The following is a 20,038-nucleotide window of genomic DNA, read 5'->3' on the forward strand; positions in this document are numbered from 1 at the left end:
GCAGTATTATGACCACCACTGTACAGACAACTGCTGTTTTGATGCTCCATTTCTAAAATATTGTGTAAAACTACAAACACAAACATACAGGGGCCATACAGAGAGGCATGGACATAGGAGCCAACACCTAGAAGCCAAGGTCCTTTCGACCCCCCCAATAAAATATTTGAGGGGGCTGGGCATTGCCATTCAGATGGTTTGGGAGAGCCCTGTCATCTGATCAGTTATGAGGGGTGGGACTTACCTGCCCCCCCCCCGATATTTTATTCAAGTTGGTACCCCTGGGCATGGAGGGGTGCTTTCTGGATCCCAGACCTGAGTTTTCCTACCATTGATGTAAATGATAGTTCTCAAAAAGCGAAGAGTTATGAGAACTGGGAGTTTCCTAGTCTATCATTATCAAATGGACTTCTGCCCAAATCATACACTTACCCGGATGCTTTGGCTGAAGCTTAAGTCTTACCTTTATAAAGATGAATTTCTTCAGAATTTTGAAAACTAAGTAGCCCCAGTACAGATGCAGACCTTGCAGGATCAATAAAGGTACATTGTAGACGATATATGCTAGGACGAATGTCTGTGTATAATACATAGGATAGATCAATGTGGATCGTAGAATCCTGAAATAGAAAAAGTATTATGACAAAGTGTGCATGAGACCCTGGTGGATTTTAAGCAGTGTATGCCTTTACTAACATCCCCATGCCCTGCTTTGCTTGGGAATTCCACAAGACAAAGAGATCAGTGCCATTTTGATACCAGCAGTTGAAATCTGTGCGGCCTTGAAAGGTTCCATTTACCATCTTGATTCAAGATGGCACCAAATCATGTCCAAGCATGGTTGAAAACCTGGCCATTCATCACAGGAATGAGGTTCAACTATGGTTCAAAAATGTCTGGAGACTAGCACTTGCAGAGGAAACAACTCATGGTGCAGCAGTATTGAAAGGAAAAGAGAGAAATCGGGTGTTTTCTAGGCCAATTGGTGGCCACTGATTACATGTGGACTGGAGAACATTATGTTGGCTGCATCAGTACTGATCTTGACTTCCTGGTTGCTTTTCCTTTGTCAAAACTATGTTGGTGTGTGCCCTATCTCTGTTGAGTGATAGAAACTATGATAAAAAACCGTGTTGAAGGGATACAAAACTAGATAGTAACCAAACATGGGTAAAGGACATACTATAGAATATGGATAATACTTACCTGACTTCTGGCAAGAGGGGGGGTATTGACATTTTTCTTTTCTTTGTATGGATATTATTGTGCTGCTTTAATGTATATTATTGAAAAGTCGATAAAAATATAAATATTTGCAGGGGGAAGGAATGAGGAACCATCTGTTCAGCCTGCCGCCTTGATTTGAAATGGTGTCCCACTGTATCCAAATACAGATGAAATCCTACTCCTTGATCTCAGGAACCATCATGCAAAATTTGGTTGCAATATTGCAAGAGGTGTCCAAATGCACAGAGAAGAGAGACAAGCCACTTTCCAAAGAACATCATGGATCACTGTAATTGTGGTTGACTTTTATGCTGCCCTTAGGGCATCAAGGCAGTGTACAGTAGTTAAAAGTAAAATGCAGAACAAAACAAAAAGTCTATTAAAAAAAAAAGGCAATGCTAAAATTAAGAACAGACGCACTTGAATGCTGACAGAGCACAAACACAGATGAGAGCTCAAATCAAAAGCAGCCAGGAAAGGTTTTCTATCCTAAAGCTCATCATGCTCCTCTCATACCAAACGGCAACACAAAGATCATGGACCATGTGTAGAAGCAAAGGCACATTGGTGCTCTGTGCCTTCCTTCTTCAAAAGGAAGCCCCCAAGCCTCATTATTTCAGAAATATAAAAGGATCAGGAAAAAAGGAAAGTAAAAAAAAGAAATTTAAAATAACCTCCACAGAACTTGCCATATTCATTCAGTTTTTCAATTCAAATTGCTCCTGTTTGCTTGTTTTTCCACTTCTGTATATCCCTGTGAACCCCTCTACACCTGCAAGGAGGTCTCTTCCTCTCTTTATGGATGGTGCCATTCAGGCAGTATCATTCATTCATTCATTAAGGGCATTTTTAACCCGCCTTTCATCCATTGATCTCCATCCCTGATCTAAGTACCTAGGCAGGCTGATGCAGGACTAGGTGTCCCTTCTTGAATAACAAATGCCATTCACCCTTGAACACAGCCAATAGAGGGCACAATCACTACTATAACAAAAGTTGAATTTTGTAATATTGGTGTCCAACTAATGCATCCCATCAGTGTAAGGATCTCCACTTGCGCAATTGAACTTTAGGCTCTGCTCCTCTCCTCTCCTCTCCCCACTCTCCCCAAATCTCCTCCAGATGGTGAGGGAAGTGTAGAACACTTTTCAGGAGAGGCAGGGGAGTTCTATTGAGAAAGTGAAAATTCCTATCTGGATAGGCCCATTACGTAGTGCTACATTGGATACAACCCTTTGTTTTACCCTGAACATGTGTTCACGTTGCTAGTCCATATGAAGCAACTCACCAAAAGGGGAAGAAAATCATTCGCGTGATGAAGAATGCGATGGAGAAGACAACGAAGAAGAAACTGCAAGCTTTCTCCCAGCGAGCGTAGTTGAACATCTTTGCTGCCTGGAATGCAAACAAATCCATTAGGCAACATCCATGAATTTAAGAGATTCCCCTCTTTCAAATCTCCAGGATTATCAAACGGTTGCACAGTGTGCTAGAACAGCTATGAGCTGGCCCTTCTTGGTATGGTTCTCTGTCTTGTATGAAGAGGATCCCTGGTTCAATCTTGGGGACGTCCAGGTAGAGTTGGGAATGTTCCCTGTCTGGAAGCCTGAAGAGCAGTTGCTGGTCAGTGCTGACAATATTGAGCCTGATAAATCAATAGCAGCTTGCTTCCTACTTCCATAGGCTTTCATCTAATCTGCAGTCTGCCACTCCCAGTCCTTTCTAAACCTCCCTGCGAGAGCTATCAAAGCATATCTCACTGTACTTCCGTCCCACCCCACTCATACTGACACCTCCGGCGCTCCATACTTCTGGCCCAGTGCAGATAGGGAGGGACCAATGGTGTAATTCTTCCTATGCCAGCATCTTCCCTGCAGTGCTCCTCTCCAATACTGTTCAATAACAATATGAAGCTGCTGGAAGCGGTCATTAGGAGATATGGGGCATGGTATCATCAGTATGACACCCAGCTCTAACTCTCTGCTACATATGACTCAGGAGAAGCTCTGACTCTTTTAAAACAGTGCCTGGATGGATGAGGGCCAACAAGCTGAAACTGAATCCTGGTGAGATGGAGGCACTGTGAATGAGCGGTTCTCGGGTCTGGGAGTTGGGTAGTTCACCAGTTCTGGACAGGGTTGCACTCCCTCTGAAGGAACAGGAACATAGTTGGGGGGAGGAATATGCTTCCAGATCCATCCTGAAGTCCCTTCACAAGAAAGGGGATAAAACTCTCCCCCCCAAATTATCGCCCTATTAGTTTTCTGGATGTTCCCTCCAAACTTTATGCTAGAAGCCTAGCCAAGACACCTGCTAGGCTCCACAAAAACAACATCTTACATGAGGAACAAGGGGGGTGTAGACTTAGAGCTGGCTATTGCACTACTGACCAATGCTTCACACAGTCTCGCATCATTTGCAAATATACGAATCAAAACAAATGCAACCTCTTTGCTACCTCCATTGATCCATCTACCACTTTTGATTCAGCCAACCAAAATAGATTGAGGGAGAAGTTCTCAAATGCTTGTTATATAGACCTTTGAAAGTGCAAAATAATTTTCAAAGGAAAGCACTTTCATTTCCCAATGGGACATCAGCTGCCCTTCATGTAGAACTGGTTGACAACGACATAGGCCAAAATTGACTATCTTTGCTTGTCAAACCAAATGTCTGAACGAGCAAAACAAAGAACACAAACCCAGTATGATCTTATAAATAGAAGGCACTGGAAACCAAACAGCTTTTTTTCTTTAAGCAGAGGCTTGACAACCATATGTCAGGAGTGCTCTGATGGTGTTTCCTGCTTGGCAGGGGGTTGGACTCGATGGCCCTTGTGGTCTCTTCCAACTCTATGATTCTATGATTCTATGATTCTACCTCCAGCCAGAAATCCGCAGAGTCATGGATGAGCATGACCAGCGTTCCTATGCGGACGTGATTGCTACACCAGGAGCAGAACATCAAGGCAAGGGCAGCAAAATGGTGAATCACATGGGCTTTAAAGTCCTGTTGGAGAAAAGAATAAATAATGACTCAAACCCTCTTCTTCAAACAAGTTTAACAGAAATGTGTTTGCTACACCTGACATCATGGTCAGTGTCAGGAGTCAGCACTGATGTGCACCTCCTGAAACCCATGATCCACCAGGGGTGCCCTGCCAATCCCTTGCTGCTGCCTCCTATTCACTTGTCTTCCTTGTCTGAGCAAGAGGTGACAAAGAGTAGTAGCATCTGCATGGTTTATCTATCAGCTCTGGGAGATGCTACAGATTGAGCCCAGAGGGGAAGGCCAGTGAGTCAGAAGAAGCAACAGTGGCGGTGGCAAAAAGGGGACATTCAGGAAGGGAGCCAACTGAGAGCATCTTGACTGTCCCCAGCCTAAACATGGAATCTGAACTGAAGAAAACAGGGCTGGGTAGATGCACAGAAGCCAACGCGTTGGGTAAGTGCTTTGGTTGTATAAATAAAAAGGAGGCTGCCTGATTCTGTGCTCCTTCCAGAAACTCTGGCTCCATTACATTTTGCAGGTGTAGCAAAGCCACATCAATATAGGGACCATTAGTACCATATTGAAGATGGACCATATTGCTTTGAAGCGCATCACTGCCACTATCCCCATTCTGTAGCTTGTGCAGATGCTTGGTTCAAGCAGAGAGCATATTGTATAGTGCAGGAGCATAGCATAAAATATTCAACTTTCAGCCACCAGATGCATATTGAAGGTGGAAGTTGATGCATCTTTCATAAAGACAGAACTGTGCAAAAATTTACACATGGGCGATAGGTAAGGACCAATCAGTCTATTCACAGTATGTATCAATGTCACAAGTGTTAATTCATAAGGTCGTTCCATCCCATCCACATTATTCTGTACATCTTTAAAAAGCATGACATTTAAATACATATTTTATCACAAAATCTTTTCTCACATGCAGTTTATCACAATTATTCATTTCTAAATACCTTTCATCCTGATATATGTGATTTTTTTGGGGGGGGCAATGTTGTGCAACATTTCTTGAGCTAATGTTGTGCTGAGACAACATTTTCCAAAGCTCATCCAGGAAGACCCACTGGGAGCTGTCCAGGGTCCTGATTAGCTTTTGCTTGATGAGACTCTGTTAATGGCTACTACTTCTTCATCAATCACCAAACCCCAACACAGTGTTGGATGCCTTCTGTCTCTTTTTCTCAGTGTATTCAGCAAGATGATTGTGGTGGGGCATAGCTTACCTGTGGCACAAGCCAACGCCAATGCTTGCAAGTGACAGTATTGGAGCAAGGCTATCTGAAAGTCAGTCCTGTTCACACCTCCACCGAAGCTGCTATATTTGAAGGGAATTTTATGTTCTGAAAGAAGTTGCCTTCTTTCACGAGGGAACATCTGAAGTATTAAATTACTCTTGGGACCTGGTAGCAGAATGTTTTTACAATGTTTTTAGCTGAAACTGTTTTTAGAAACTTTTTTTTAATATGAATTCTTATGGGTGTATTTGCCTCTGTAGGAAGAAGTCCCTGAAAGTATTCTGTAGGAGGAAGGGCAGAATTAAACTTATTATTAATAATAAATAGCATTACCACCCACAGTGATTATGTGGGAAAAACCTGCCCCTTTGAGAGTTTCTTACTTGTTGAACTCTAGGTCCTCTTTGATGCAGAGAACAACATAACCTTCAGTATGCCCTTCCCTGTCCTTCCTATAGCTTCCTTTGTGTCCATTAATTGTTCCTCGAAGCCATCTTGACTTGGAGTCTCTTAGCATTAACATATCAGCACTGATACACAGTATGCCTCTCAAAATGCCTTCGGCGTGTGCATTTCACCCTATAGTGCCCTGGCTTCTCTGAGTTGCTATCATGAGCCCTTGCACTCTCAGCATCCAGTTCTCTCCCGGCACTAAACTAAGTACAGTCGTACCTTGGTTTTTGAACAGCTTAGTTCTCAAACATTTTGGCTCCCGAACGCCACAAACCCAGAAGTGAGTGTACTGGTTTGTGAACTATTTTTGGAAGCCGAACACCCAGTGGGGCTTCCGTGGCTTCTGATCGGCTGCAGGAGCTTCCTGCAGCCAATCAGAAGCCGCGCTTTGGTTTCCGAACATTCTGGAAGTCGAAAGGACTTCTGTAACGGATTTTGTTCGACTTCCGAGGTACGGCTGTATAGCACTTATGGAGCACTGCAGTGCAACGTTTTTCTTCTCCAATAAAAAAGGCAGAAAATCATACAACATTTGTGGACAGTAAATTGTGAACCGTTATCACGACTTGCCTTCCTTTTGGTGTCAAATCCAAGAGTAAGCAACAGCGAACTATAGAAACTCATCTGGAGGACGTAGTACCAATACTGGGACGCCAGCAAAGACTGGAAAGAGAAAGAATGCCCATTACCTCTTGAGTCAGACAGTCTGGGGGAGGGGAGAAAACACTGGTATTGGTGTTAGCACTGTGGCCAAGGAATAACAGAAGGATGCCAAAAAGAAGGGGAGCAGTTATGACCCTGGGATAGATTTTCCCTTCTTTGGGGGATGAGGCAAGGACTTTGCATGCAGTTCAATCCCCAGCACCTCCATATAGGGTTGAGAGAGACCCCTATCTGAAATCCTAAAGAGCCAGTCAGTGTACTGAGCTAGATCAACCAATAATCTGGCCTGGGAAAAGGCAGCTTCCTATGTTCTTATGCATTCTTCTCTTTTTGACTAGTGGGCATGCAAAACTCAACACGGGGTTTGCAGAAAGGTTACTCTGACCCCATTAAAGCGCTGTGGGACAACTTTTCAGAAAGAGGGGGCAATTAGAACTCTAAGAGAAGTAGCAGAAACAGCACTCACGTGGTATGGATAGTTGGCCCAAACCTGCCAAAGATCATAAAGCCAGGGTTTCTAGGGGAAAACAAAACAAAACAAAACAGAATCAGGCAGATAATTACCCTTATTTTCCATGTTACAGAGTGAGCGCAGCACACTGGCTGAGCAACTGAGCTGGTTCAAATTTCACCTCTGCCACAAACTCACTAAGTGGCCTGGGGCAAGCCACTCTCACTCACCTGCCACTCACTGCCATTTGCAATATGAGGATGGTAATTCCAGCCTACCTTACAGGGTTCTTTTTACTATTAGCGGGAGAACCCACTTACAGATGTTCTGCAAAGTTCCAGCGTTGGGGGGCGGGGGGAGAAACCCCTATACCACAACATGCATATATCTGTATTGGACTAAGAGGAGGGCAGGATAATTCCCCAGTCCTGGCTTCTTCTTAATCAAGTAAAATTTCATAAATCCCCATTTATAAGACTAGATTTGGGATTATAATGACAAGCAACTGCTGAGAAATTGGGAATCTAGCCCTTATTTTGCAACAAGGAAAAATTCTGGGCACATGGCAAATCTTGCTTTAGAGAAAGCAGGATCAGGCCTTAGTTTTGATGAAGATTTTATTAAAGGTTCACTTGTTATCTCCCTTTAACTTACATCATAGAGAAATACAATTCCAGCAATACATGATGTCAAGTAGAATATAAATCGCCAACTGCAAAAAAAGAAGGAAAAAAGGATTTAAGAACACAGAAGTCACACATCTGGAGTAGACATAATGCTGCCCAATTTTCTGTACATATTTTGGAGATCAAAAAGATCCCTTCTTTCCACCTCCCTCATTTCATCCTAACTCCTTCCTTTCAATTTCAAAGTTACCGTATTTTTCCGTATATAAGACGCTCCCTATTTTGGGGGACTCCAAATTAAGAAAACACCGCTCAGCACTACCTGTGTATAAGAGGAGCCCCAATTTTAAACCCTTTTTGGGGGTAAAAAACCCCATGTTTTATACATGGAAAAATACGGTAAATTGTGGTTAGCTTTAACATTGTTTCTGACTACTGCTAGTATTGTAGTTAGCTGAAACTGGTTCAAAAATCCTACTTCTGATTATGATTGCAAAGTGCAGTTTTGATGGGCATCAGGGATGGGGGAGAGAACTGATTCAGTTCACATTTAAAGGCAAATCTAACAAACTTGCACTTTCTGAAACAACACAAGAACCGAAACACAGACATGCTTCAGAATTTTACACTTATATTAGGGAAAATTGTGCATATACATACATATAATTGCGGAAAATAACATACAAAATGCATTGTGTTAGGTTAAGTGGCTTGCAAAAATGTGTACATTAGACAAAACTTCATACACGAATGTGTTTGGTGAGTGAAAGGCACATTAAAATGCTGCTAAATTTAATGAGCTTTTTAAACAAACAAACAAACAAACAAACAAACAAACAAACAAACAAACACAAATTGCTGCAGAAATGTGGAGAACTGAAGTTAAGATTGGAAAAATGAGAAGCTAAGACAACTTAAAATCATCAAATATCATTCCTTAATGTTTGGTGAAAAATGCCAGTGCAGATATTTTTTTGTGATGGCATCCGTCTATCTCGGGAGACAATGGAGGAGTGTGCCTTTGGGGGTGCAGATATAACGCTAGCTAGAATCACACAGCCCAATGAAAGGAAGTGGAAGATTTGTAATGAAGTGGAAGAAGGAAGGAGTAGGTGAATATTGTTGGTAGACTGCAGATGTATGGCCACCCGCGAGACCACTGAGCCAACATCAAAGAAGGGAAAGCAAAACCTACATGAAAAGACTGATTCTATGCATTGTTGGCAAACTCATTTAAGGGAGAAAAAAGTCAACTCAAAAAGCAAACTCAACTTTCTTAGTTCAGGCCTTGTACAAAGCAGGAAGACATTCAACCAAACATACTGTCCTGGGCTGGCCAAGTCAGGACGATGCACATGGAGGGCTTGCTGAGGACCTGGGGGAAAGCTCCAGCATGATGTGGCTGTCTCTGCCAGGATTGGGGAAGCCTGGTGGTGAAGATCTGGGATGGGGTAGGGGTCCCTCAACCTGCTCACTCATCTCTTTTTTTTTTTTATAAGATATTTATTAAAGTTTCAACATATTACAAAAATAAGCGAAAAAAGAAAGAAAAAAATAGAAAATGAAAATACAAAATAAAAACAGTTAAAAAACAAATTAGTCTTTCCATATCTTATCTTTCATTTGCTTGTTTCCCCGACCTCCTCACACCTCCCTTTTTTGTATTCCAGTTCAAATTAGTTAATCCTTTCCCTCTTTGATTCTATCTTAATCTTTTATCTTAATATATTGTAACTTTAGATTTCTCATCTCATCCCTCTCCGCAATGAGAGTCCTGCCTGCTTCTTCACAGGTCAGAGTCTGTCTCTTGACACTTCCACAGTGCCTGCCATGCCACCCACCCCAACGCTGTCAGACACTGGGAGAAGCTCTGCCTTTGCTCCACCGGGCCTGGCTGCCTCTCAGGAGGCAGAGACACCTCCCCAGGCATCTAGATCTAAGAGATACCAAAGGCGAAAGGGACAGAGGGCTCCACCAACTGGGCATAGTGAGATATTCCAGAAACACTTGCTACATTAAGCTGTGTTGGTTCCTTTCCTCTTTATAGGATTAGCAAGGGCGTGACAGCATCTTTTGACCTTTAGGTGTATTCAGGATTAATTGTGTGTATTGCCTGAAGTGCCTTAACCCAGCAATTTGCAATCTACACTTTAAAGTCTTTGGGAAGAATTCTCCTTTGAGTGTTTGTTCCTCAGGAACTGGAAGCCAGGACCATACAGATGAAAACTCCCTCAGAAGTAAACAGCCTATCAGAGATGCACTACCAGCGAAGATCATGCTGCTCGGCTTAGTTGCTAAGCAACACCTCTACCCACCCCCCTCTTGGCCAGTTGACATGAACAATAGCAGAATGAACCCTACATGGAATAACCTCTGCTGTTTACCTGGAAGTAAGCCTCGTGTTATTTAGTGGGACTTACTTCCAAAGGGTCTTTGGCAGCTAAGCTTTGGCTTTTGAAACCAAGAACTCAGTTTTACTTAGCTATTCTGAGATCTGAGAAGAAAACTAAACAGGCAAAGTTAAAAACAAAATGGTACCCAGGATCATCTGCAAGTTTGAACCTGCTGAGATTCCGTGAAAGGCAAACAAGGTGAGGTTTAAATTGCCATTACTCCTGCACTGTGGAAATACAGTGATGTAATACAGGAAAGCTTTGGGTGCGGGAATGGGAGGAACAAAGAACCGGATAATTTTTATTCCTAATATTCAGAATGATGAAATATTAGCTCTCCCACACTGAGTGATTTAGTCATATGTAGGGATGGAGGAGAAATCCAATTCAGTTCAATTCAAATTCAAAACAATAAGCGAAATGAAACACCCTCATCCATCACGCTTCTCTGAATTTTGTAATGCCGTTCTCCAGAAAAGTAATGTGTACCAAAAGGGTACATTCACATATTTGTATATGTATATCATACATTCAAGGGCAATTTCATATATTTCTGAAAATAATGCAAAGGGCTGTGTTTTGGTTCTCAGATTCTTTTGGAAAGTGTGAATTAGTTATGTTTGCCTTTAAATGTGAACTGAATTGAATTTCCACCCACCCACCCACCCCCTTCCCCTAATTGGTACAGCCCTTACTGAAGAGTCAGGGATCTAATGTTTTGTCCTTACAGAGCTAACAAATCTGTGATTGGGCATTCTGCCTTCAGTTTGCAGGAGTGGGCTCCCTTGATGGAATACTCTTCCATGCAACTATAATGGGGGTGGGGGGGGGGAGAGAGACAGAGAAAGGTCCTCCTAGCCTCATCTTCTCCTCCCTGGCATGCTCATTTTCTACACACACAGATGGCCATGCTGCCTGTTCTTACCAAGCTTCCTGGAATTTCTTGTGCAGAGTTGGGATTTCTAGATTTCGCCGCCGCCGGAACCATTTCTCCACCAGGTGCACCGTCCAGTTACACTTTTTGGCTAATCCACGTATCTCCAACTGTAGGGAAAGTCAGTGGCACACACATGCCACAGGTTAGAGGCAAAGTAAGGACAAAAAGAAAGGACCTTCTCATTTCTAAGGCTGCAGTTTTCATCACTAGGAAGTAGCCGCTTCTTTCTGACATTGACTTTCCACATTTTCTGGAGGGCAGGGGCTGACTCAAGTTTGTTGTAGTGAAAACAACACCTTAAGGACTTGTGCATTTATTGTGGCATAAGATTTCATGGCAATTCAAGCACCGGACAGAGTGGGCTAAAGAGCACAAAAGCTCGTGCCATATAATGTGTTAAGTCTTTCAAGGTGTCACAAGACTCTTTGTTTATGCTTTGTTTTCTTACTATCCACATTATGATTTTAGGATCCTGAGAGTTCTTCCTTATTCAGAGCTTGGTTTCAACTACTAATGTGGGAAGGCTCAGTTCTTTCATTGGTAGATTGTATTGGTAGATTTGTATTCTCATTGTGTATTTTTCGGTTGTGAGCTGCCCTGGCATCTTTGAATGAGGGGTGGTCAGTGATTTTTTTTCTTTTAAAAAATGTTTAGGGGTACTCTTATTTTCCTACTCATATTGAAATACTGCCCCCCTCAAGGAGGCCAAACTTAGATTCACAAAACATTTAGGGGTATGCTTACCCCTGCGTCCCCCCAGGAAAAAAGCACTGGGGGCGGTATACAAATTTAATTAACAACAATAATAGATTAACCAGCAGCATGGCTAATCTGAAACTAACCTCAGCGGGACTTCCATATAATTGTGTACAGGATATCAGCCTAAATTGATCCATTTTGAGATATACCACACTTGTTGCTTTGGGAAGCTGCTTTGGGAAAATGGGCACCCCCCCCCTTACCTGTCTCTATTTACTATCCTGCCAGCCAACTTTTTGCGTCCCCTTTCTTACTCCAACACATGTGCTTCTGCTATCTTATGGTGCTTGCTCTCTAACCATTTCTAAAACCATCATCTTCTCTATTTCTAATTAAAGTCTTCCCATGCTTGTGGGGAAAATGTGTTTGGCATTTGAGAGAAAGAGCCTTTTCAGTAGTGGCCCCTATGTAACTTGCGTGATTTCTGTAACTAACTGCTAAGTCAAAAAGACAGCAAGACGAAGAATGCAGTTTTTGGTGGAAGAGAAACTGCAGAAGAATGGAAGCAGTGCTGCATGTGACAGATGAAGGGTGGAATGGAAAATTGTGCCTTCTTATACCTCCAATGCAGACAGGCACAGGCGATGGTTTTGAGAACAGGCATCTACTAAAGATACATCCTTTTAAAGAAGCCTTCACCTGTGATGGTTTTTTTGTGCACTTCCTGAAAAATGTTTCCAAGGTGGGATTCTTCTGGGGCCGGACACGCTTCACACTCTTTATGCCCATGAGATTTGCTAGAGGAGCAGCAATGCACCTGGAAAGATGCAAAAGAGGAGCCTTTTTTAAAAGAGAAAGAAATGGCAATGATTCTAATAGATTTCAGTGGAAACTGTGCTATCTGCTGATGAGTTTGCTTTTCCTACTGTTACTGCAACACCGAGAAATGATACCTGTGACTATGGAAAGGGTTTTACATGGAAAATCAGCCACTCTTTTAGCTGGACTGTGCTGCACTTAGGAATAAAGTGGTACCTTGGTTCTCAAATGCCTTGGCACTCAAACGCCTTGGTTCCCAAATGCCCAAAACCCGGAAGTAAGTGTTCCAGTTTTCGAACATTTTTTGGAAGCCGAGCGTCCGATACGGCTGTCAGCTATTGTTTCCGGGGGACCTGCACCACTCAGAAGCTGCGCCTTGGTTTTTGAACATTTCGGAAGTCAAACGGATTAAGTTTGGCACTTTTGTTTTTGCTATTTATTATGCGTTTTTGTTTTTGAGGCTTTTTCGGTTCATTTGTTTTTGTGACTGTGTGGAACCCAGTTCAGCTCCTGACTGGTTGATTGTGTGACTGCGGAAATGGATAAAAGCCCTCCATCCAAACAAGGACTATCATCAGTAAAGGTAAGAAAAATATTTAATTTCAATTTTTATCATCTACAATACTGTCTTATTTATTTTATAGTACAGTACATTGATTATAACTTTCATTTTAAGGATCAATGGTCTCGTTAGATAGTAAAATTCATGTTAAATTGCTGTTTACGAGTTGTTTTTAAAATTCTGGAACAGATTAATCCGTTTTGCATTACTTTCTATGAGAAAGCGCACCTTGGTTTTGGAACGGGCTTCCAGAACGAATTAAGTTTGAGAACCAAGGAACCAAGCACTGTACTGCTGGATAAGAAGAGAGACAACATGACGGGTGGAGCCACAGTGCTGGCTTCGCAGAAAGAGGATTGCTATTGCTTACCAGGAGGGAAATAGGTGAGGCGGTGCAGAGGTCAGATCGGTGCAAAGTTTAAGGACCGCCCAGATTGGCTCTGCTGGTGCATTTGCCTCTCTGCCACCTCACCCCTCCCTGCTCATAAGTAGCAGCACGCACCTGCTAAGAAGTTAGCATAGCAGTTCCACACCTGCCAAACAAACTGCTTCTGATATATCCGTATATATAATTGCTCCCATCTCTTTCCAGCTAATTTCTTCAGAGAAGGATGCCTGGTGTATGGTCAAGAGATGTTGCTTCAGCAATGCAGCAGATCAGACTGATGGCCTGGGTGGGAGAACTGGAGGCTTCACCCCTTCCTGGCTTTCAGCCAAGCCCTGATCTGGGCAGGTGCTTCCATGTACTTCCCCCTCCTCCCAAGAAGTCAAAGTTGAAATATTATATTCTTCATTCATTTTTCTGTAAATATTTTAAGACATGACAGTGCAATAGCAAAAGACTTCATTTCCATTGCTGAAACTTAAATAAAATGAATAAATAAAGTAGTGAGGTCAGCCTTAGCTGGGGTAACCCAGAAGGATGGGTGAGGTATTATTATTATTATTATTATTATTAATATCTGCCATTGATGCCTATCTTGGTGCATATTACTGTGAATTAATGCATGCAACTTTTGTTTTATGGTATTTTATCCCTCAATTTCTTTCTTTACATATGCCTTCATCTTTGTCTTTCAACACCACCTTATCTTTAATAATAATAATAATATATGCGGTAACCTGCTCTAGGTTGGGCCACACCTCAGTTTTAGATCCTGAGCCGCTCCTTGAGAGGCATGTGGTCTAAGGTATAAGCTCCTCACCTCAATGCTACAAAAATCTATTCAGCTAGAAACAGAATGGGGAAAAGGAGCAAGGCACTTACTTCAAGAGGCTTCAAAACCAAACAAGAAAGAATTCTAATGAAGCTACACACAGCTTCGTAACATTACAGCTACATGCGGGCAATTTGAAGCAATCTTCCCATTGCCTTCACATTCTTGGAGCTTTGGAAAAGCAATAGATAAAAGTAAAAGAGAAATAGATACCTTTCAACAAAGAACCTAAGAGCCAACATCCCAAAAGCATATGGAATTGTGACCAATAACTGGTGTGGTTTCGGAAAGATGTATCCATTGCGATCTTCATAGTCCGACCAGCTACAGTTGGCAGGCATCCAGATGTTCTCCCACCAAAACCAGCTATTCACGAATTTTATTATGTGTGCCATTCTGAGTGGAAGGAAAAGAGGGCAAATTAGTCCGTGCTAGTCTATTAACAAACACACACACTGAGACTGCAACCGCTTTGTAACATTTAGACATGAACACGACAAAATCTTCTGCAACTGCATGCCAACTAAACAATGCAAAGCAATTTACAAGTATATACACATCTAAGTATCAGTAGTGAAAGTTGTGGTGGGGCGACAACGTTCACCTGGGAGGAGGAAATGGGTGAGGCAGTGAGAAGCAGGAGAGACGCAAATGCACTGGTAGAAACACCAGGCTGTGTCTGCCGGTGTGATTTGCCCCTCCTTGCTAAATAGCAGTGACTCACCTGCCGGGAGATCAGATGAGCACCTCTGTCCCGTCATGCTGTCCTCTCCTGCTAAGGGCATTTCTCTACATCAGTTACAAGGATAATTTTTCTTGGTACAAGTCAGACCCTGACTCTTGAGCCTGTGCCCCATAATGGATGCATGGAGGTTCTCCATATGAGTTCTCAATATTTCCTTGTTGGCGATTTATTTTATTGATTGATATCTCAATACATATACAAAATGTCTACATAATATTACATATACATTATACTTGTAAATTCACATTTTTCATTTCATTATGTACCAACATCTAGTCATTTCTTACTTGCTTCTTATTTTACCCTATGTCTTCCCTTCACCCGTGTGTGACTTTCTAATTTTTATTTTATAACTTTATTATTTGTGATTTATTTTTTAAGGTCAGTATTTTAATACGAATTTCTCCTAATATATGTGTCTTCATGCAATTTTGCCCAGTATATGCATTTTTGCAAAGCAATTTTCCCTAATGTGGTGCATTCTTGGGTATTATTTTCACTAATATATACGTTTTTATGCACACTTTATGCAAATACGTGCATTTTTCTTATTATTTTGGTATTTGCTGCTTGCATTGCACAATTTGGAGACAGGCCCATTTCAAAGATGGCTATGTTTCAGTTCATATACTGTTTCAGAATGTACAAATTAGGTAGGTTCACCTTTAAATGCAAACTGAATCAAATTTCTCTCCCATTCCTGTGCATGTCCTCAACTGCAGACATATGTGTGACTCCAGCATTAGCACTAATGCACACACAACAAAGAGGACTTGTACCACTTGAAGTGATACTTGCTTATCTGAATTCCATCCATACACATGCTTGAATACCTCTTGCCAAAATGTGGGAAAGCACCTGATAGGAATGACTTTTTTGCATAAGCTATGGCAAGAAATTATTCTGCTAGTAAAATTAACTGCATTGTTAAGATGGGTTTGCGCAATACTAAGGTGCAACAGGATGGATGCTGGAATTGATGAGCCATTGGCCTGGTCCAGCAGGCTCATCTGGTGTTCTTACAGGGGCTGAATGCGGCCCTTGAGCCCTCTCTGTCTGGCCCTGGGTCTCTCCCCAGACCACGATCCCTGCCATTAGGCCGCATGTTTCACTGCCTCTACTATGCAGCCTCAAGTGCTTTTGCCTGACTGGAATGTGTCACTGGACTGTGATAATGCTTCATGCTTGTGTCTCAGGGGCAGGTTTGGGATGGGAGTTCCTGTCTGGTGAAGAGGAAGAAGAGGAGGACGGGGTGGAGGATTCTGTAGGTAGGGAGAAGCCTGAGAGAGAGAGGATGGGACCCTCACCCTTTGCCTTTAGGGATTTTTGTGTGTGTTTTCGTGTGTATACAGATAGATTCCTATGCAAAGCAGCCAGCATGTCAAACATTTGAAACATATTTTTTTTAAAAAATAAATCTATGAGGTAAAGCTCAAGTCATACTGAACAACTTTTGTAAGAGTGCCATGCATCAATACCTTATGAAAAACAACTGCAATTGTTGTATGAAGAAATGCTTTGTATCCCCAACTTACAGCCTTGAGCAAATTTTTATTACTGAACTATAAACCAGAGCAGGCTGAACTTTATAATGGGGACTTCTGAAAGGCACTCATTCACGGTGAGCAGATGCCACGATAATGAAGGCAGCCTTTTAAAGAGGCTGTTTAGACATAGGCCTTAAGATAAAGGGTCTTTAACCATGCCAGTCACAACCGATGGTGTGCTTGTGTGAGAGAGAAAATGACTTAACAAAAAATTTATATCAGTAATAGTAAACTCCCACAGAAAACAAAGGCAGGTCTGACAGAAGTCAGAACACAATATGAAAAGGAGGCCTTTGGGGCGTAATTCTGTTACATTTGAAAGTACCCTGAAATATCTGAAAACTGACACAATGCCAGTCATTGTGGCAGGCGAAAAGCTAGGCCACCCACTGCCTAGGGGCAGAAGAAAGATTTTACCCCTCCCCCAGCTTCCCCAGCCCATCCTTAGACAGCACCCCCAAATTTACTTGACCCCACAGATCTTGATAGGAGCCAATGAGAATGGAGTCAGTCCCTTTTTGCATAGCCCCTTCCCATTTAATCTGCATATCACTATCTAGGTTCTGATAGCGGAGGTAGCCATCCTGACTCATAGCCAGTGACAGCCTTACCCTCCATGAATTCATCAAGTGCCATAGCAGCTGGTGCCCTTTGTGCCTGGCAGGGCAGAAAGCAGGGAGCCCAACAGTAGGGGGCGCCAGAGCCAATGACAGGCAGAGGCAACAATTTTTTCTTTTTGCCCCCATCTGGTTGTAAGTAACAAGGCAAGTAGGGGGCTGCCGGGCAGCTAACAGAGGTTGGTGGCGCAGAGCTTCATTTGCCCACATAAATTGGGTCTCCACTGGCCAAGTGCTGAATGAACACAGTGAAATGTTGCATACATAAAAAGCTCTACACTCTCCAAAGTGTGGGGAAACAATTGAAATTACATATGCAGCTAATTTTACTTCATAAAATTTACACGACATTTGATTGTAAAAATAAACTTCGAAGTGGTTTACAAAAACAACAATAAGATCATCACTAAGAAAAATTAACAACAATTATTTAGGACAATAAAAAAAAGTTTAAGATTAAAAACAGATTAAAGATTTAAAAAACAGATTAAGACTCACATCAACTTTCTAAACAGCTGTACAGGCTTGTCTAAACAAAGATGTTTTTAGCAGATATCATTAAGAGTACAGTGAAAGCACCTGCCTGATATCAATAGTCAGGGAGTTACAAAAGGTAGGTGCTGCCACACTAAAATATCAGGTTCTTACAAAGGTGGAATGGGTCTAATGTGGCGTCTGTAATAGTGTCAGTTCTGCCGACTGAAGCCGATGAGTGGACACATTTGGGGTAAGGTGATCATGATAGGATTCCCTTTCCTGGAGGCACACACACACACACACACACACACACACACACACAATGTCACATGGAAGATGGCGCAAGCTTGTTTTCTCCAGCTCCGGAGGGTACATCTCAAACCAATGGATTCAAGCAACAAGAAAGGAGATTCCAACTAAACATCAGTAAGAGCTGTTTGACAGTGGAACAGACTCCCCTGGGAGGTTGTGGACTCCCCTTCCTTGGAGGTTTTTAAGCAGAGGTTGGATGGCCGCCTGTAATGGATGCTTTGGCCGAGATTCCTGCATTGCAGGGGGTTGGACTAGTCACTAGATGACCCTCGGTATCCCTTCCAAGTCTACAATTCTTTGATTCTATTGCAAGGAATGTAGAAGGATCACGCTTACTATATTGACCCTGCCAGCATTCAAACATCACAGAGCTTTGCAGTTTTCAGAAGGGCAAACTGGCAAGAAACCATTGCAGGCTAAATGATGCAAAAAGAGAGCATCTGCACAACTGAAGTCACAGAAACCAGCTTTTCTGGCTGCCAAAGTACCACAGAGCCCTGGCTACAGGCAGAGCACCAGGTGGCTCTGCAACTTGTTCTCCAATAACCCAGAAATGAAAGGAGTACAGCAGGCTAGACTCGTCTTTCTGGCTAGGCAAAAAGGATGCCTCCAGCACTGAGCGTACTATCAGGGGCTGGAAACTTCAGCCTTGTACATGGCTGCCCCGAGTGGTGAGTGATCAGAACTGCAGTTTGGAAGAATACCCATGCTGTGGGCTCTAGTTAGGGTTGCCATACAGTCATACCTCGGGTTAAATACGGTTCGAGTTGAGCACGTTCGGCAACCCGGAAGTAACAGAGTGCGTTACTTCCGGGTTTCGCCGTTTGCACATGCGCAAACGCTCAAAATGTTGTCACGCGCATGCGCAGAAGCTGCGAAAAGTGACGCGTGCGTGCGCAGATGTGCCATCACTAGTTATGTTTACCTCTAGATGCGAACAGGGCTCCGGAACGGATCCCGTTCGTATCTAGAGGTACCACTGTATTTCAAACAGTGAAAATCCGGACAGAAAAGTTGTTGAGCTTTTTTTTTCCCTGCCAAAGTTGCCAAATTCGCAAAAACAAAACAAATAAATGTTTCTGGCAGTGATGGCCACCGACTTGGGTGTCTTTAAAAGAGGAATGGTGCAGCAATAAGACTGTTAGCACATTGGCAAAGCTAAGCACGTTCCAGCATGTTTTCAAATTGGATGGGGGAACCGCATGTTGAGATTCCTGCACTGCAGGGGGTTAGACTAGATGACCCTCGGTACCCCTTACAACTTCATAATTCTATGATTCTACCTCTACAGTTGGGGGCATTATGTCTCTGAATACCAATTGCTGGAAACTGCAGGAGAGGAGGATGCACGGGTGCTCAGGTCTTGCTTGCAGCCTTCTCACAAGCATCTGGTTGGCCACTGTGAGAGGTAAAAGGTAAAGGATTCCTAGACGGTTAAGTCCAGTCAAAAGCAACTATGGGGTTGCGGTGCTCATCTTACTTTCAGGCCAAGGGAGCTGGCGTTTGTCCACAGAAAGCTTTCTGGATCATGTGGCCAGCATGACTAAACCACTTCTCGCGCACCGGGACACTGTGAAGCCAGAGTGCATGGAAATGTCATTTATCTTCCCGCCACAGCGGTACCTCTTTATCTACTTGCCCTGGCATGCTTTACTACTGCCAATACTGAGGAGTATATTACAACTTTTTGAAAAGATAGGCATCAGCAAACGCCCAAAATGAAGTCATGTTGATTATACAACTTCAGCATTACATTCAAGATGAGCTTTCACAACTTGAAACCACGCAATTCTGAAAAATATTGAGAGATGTATGGTTGGTATTCAGCTATGCTTCACTCAGAGTAGACCCACTGAACTTAATGGACCAAGCTTAGTCATGCCTGTTATCCTCAGTGAGTGTACTCTGAGTAAAGCTTAGCTGAATGCCGCCCAGGCTTACCTGCAATCAGAACAAATAGATATGCAATTCAGCTCGCATCCATAAGCAGCTTATGCTAAAACAGATGGATTAAACATCTGGAGGTGAAACTGGCCCAGAGGCTAT

At 42.7% G+C, this 20,038-nt stretch overlaps 1 protein-coding gene across 4 annotated transcripts in view; it reads right to left on the reverse strand.

Moving 5' to 3' along the window:
• LOC308462571 (ceramide synthase 3-like) overlaps positions 1-20,038 on the reverse strand; it is an 84,293-nt gene that overhangs the window by 21,979 nt on the left and 42,276 nt on the right. For all 4 annotated transcript variants that reach the window (XM_080980341.1, XM_080980339.1, XM_080980340.1 and 1 more), the window contains 9 exons: positions 14,508-14,690; positions 12,396-12,513; positions 10,986-11,104; positions 7,696-7,753; positions 7,057-7,107; positions 6,498-6,590; positions 4,108-4,236; positions 2,516-2,622; positions 464-620 (listed from right to left, as the gene is read on the reverse strand). In XM_080980341.1, coding sequence (XP_080836467.1) covers positions 464-620; positions 2,516-2,622; positions 4,108-4,236; positions 6,498-6,590; positions 7,057-7,107; positions 7,696-7,753; positions 10,986-11,104; positions 12,396-12,513; positions 14,508-14,690 — 1,015 coding nt within the window. The remainder of the gene's footprint in view (positions 1-463; positions 621-2,515; positions 2,623-4,107; positions 4,237-6,497; positions 6,591-7,056; positions 7,108-7,695; positions 7,754-10,985; positions 11,105-12,395; positions 12,514-14,507; positions 14,691-20,038) is intronic.

Source organism: Podarcis pityusensis, assembly GCF_964106645.2.
Source record: "Podarcis pityusensis genome assembly, chromosome: 14".
Lineage (NCBI taxonomy): Eukaryota > Metazoa > Chordata > Lepidosauria > Squamata > Lacertidae > Podarcis > Podarcis pityusensis.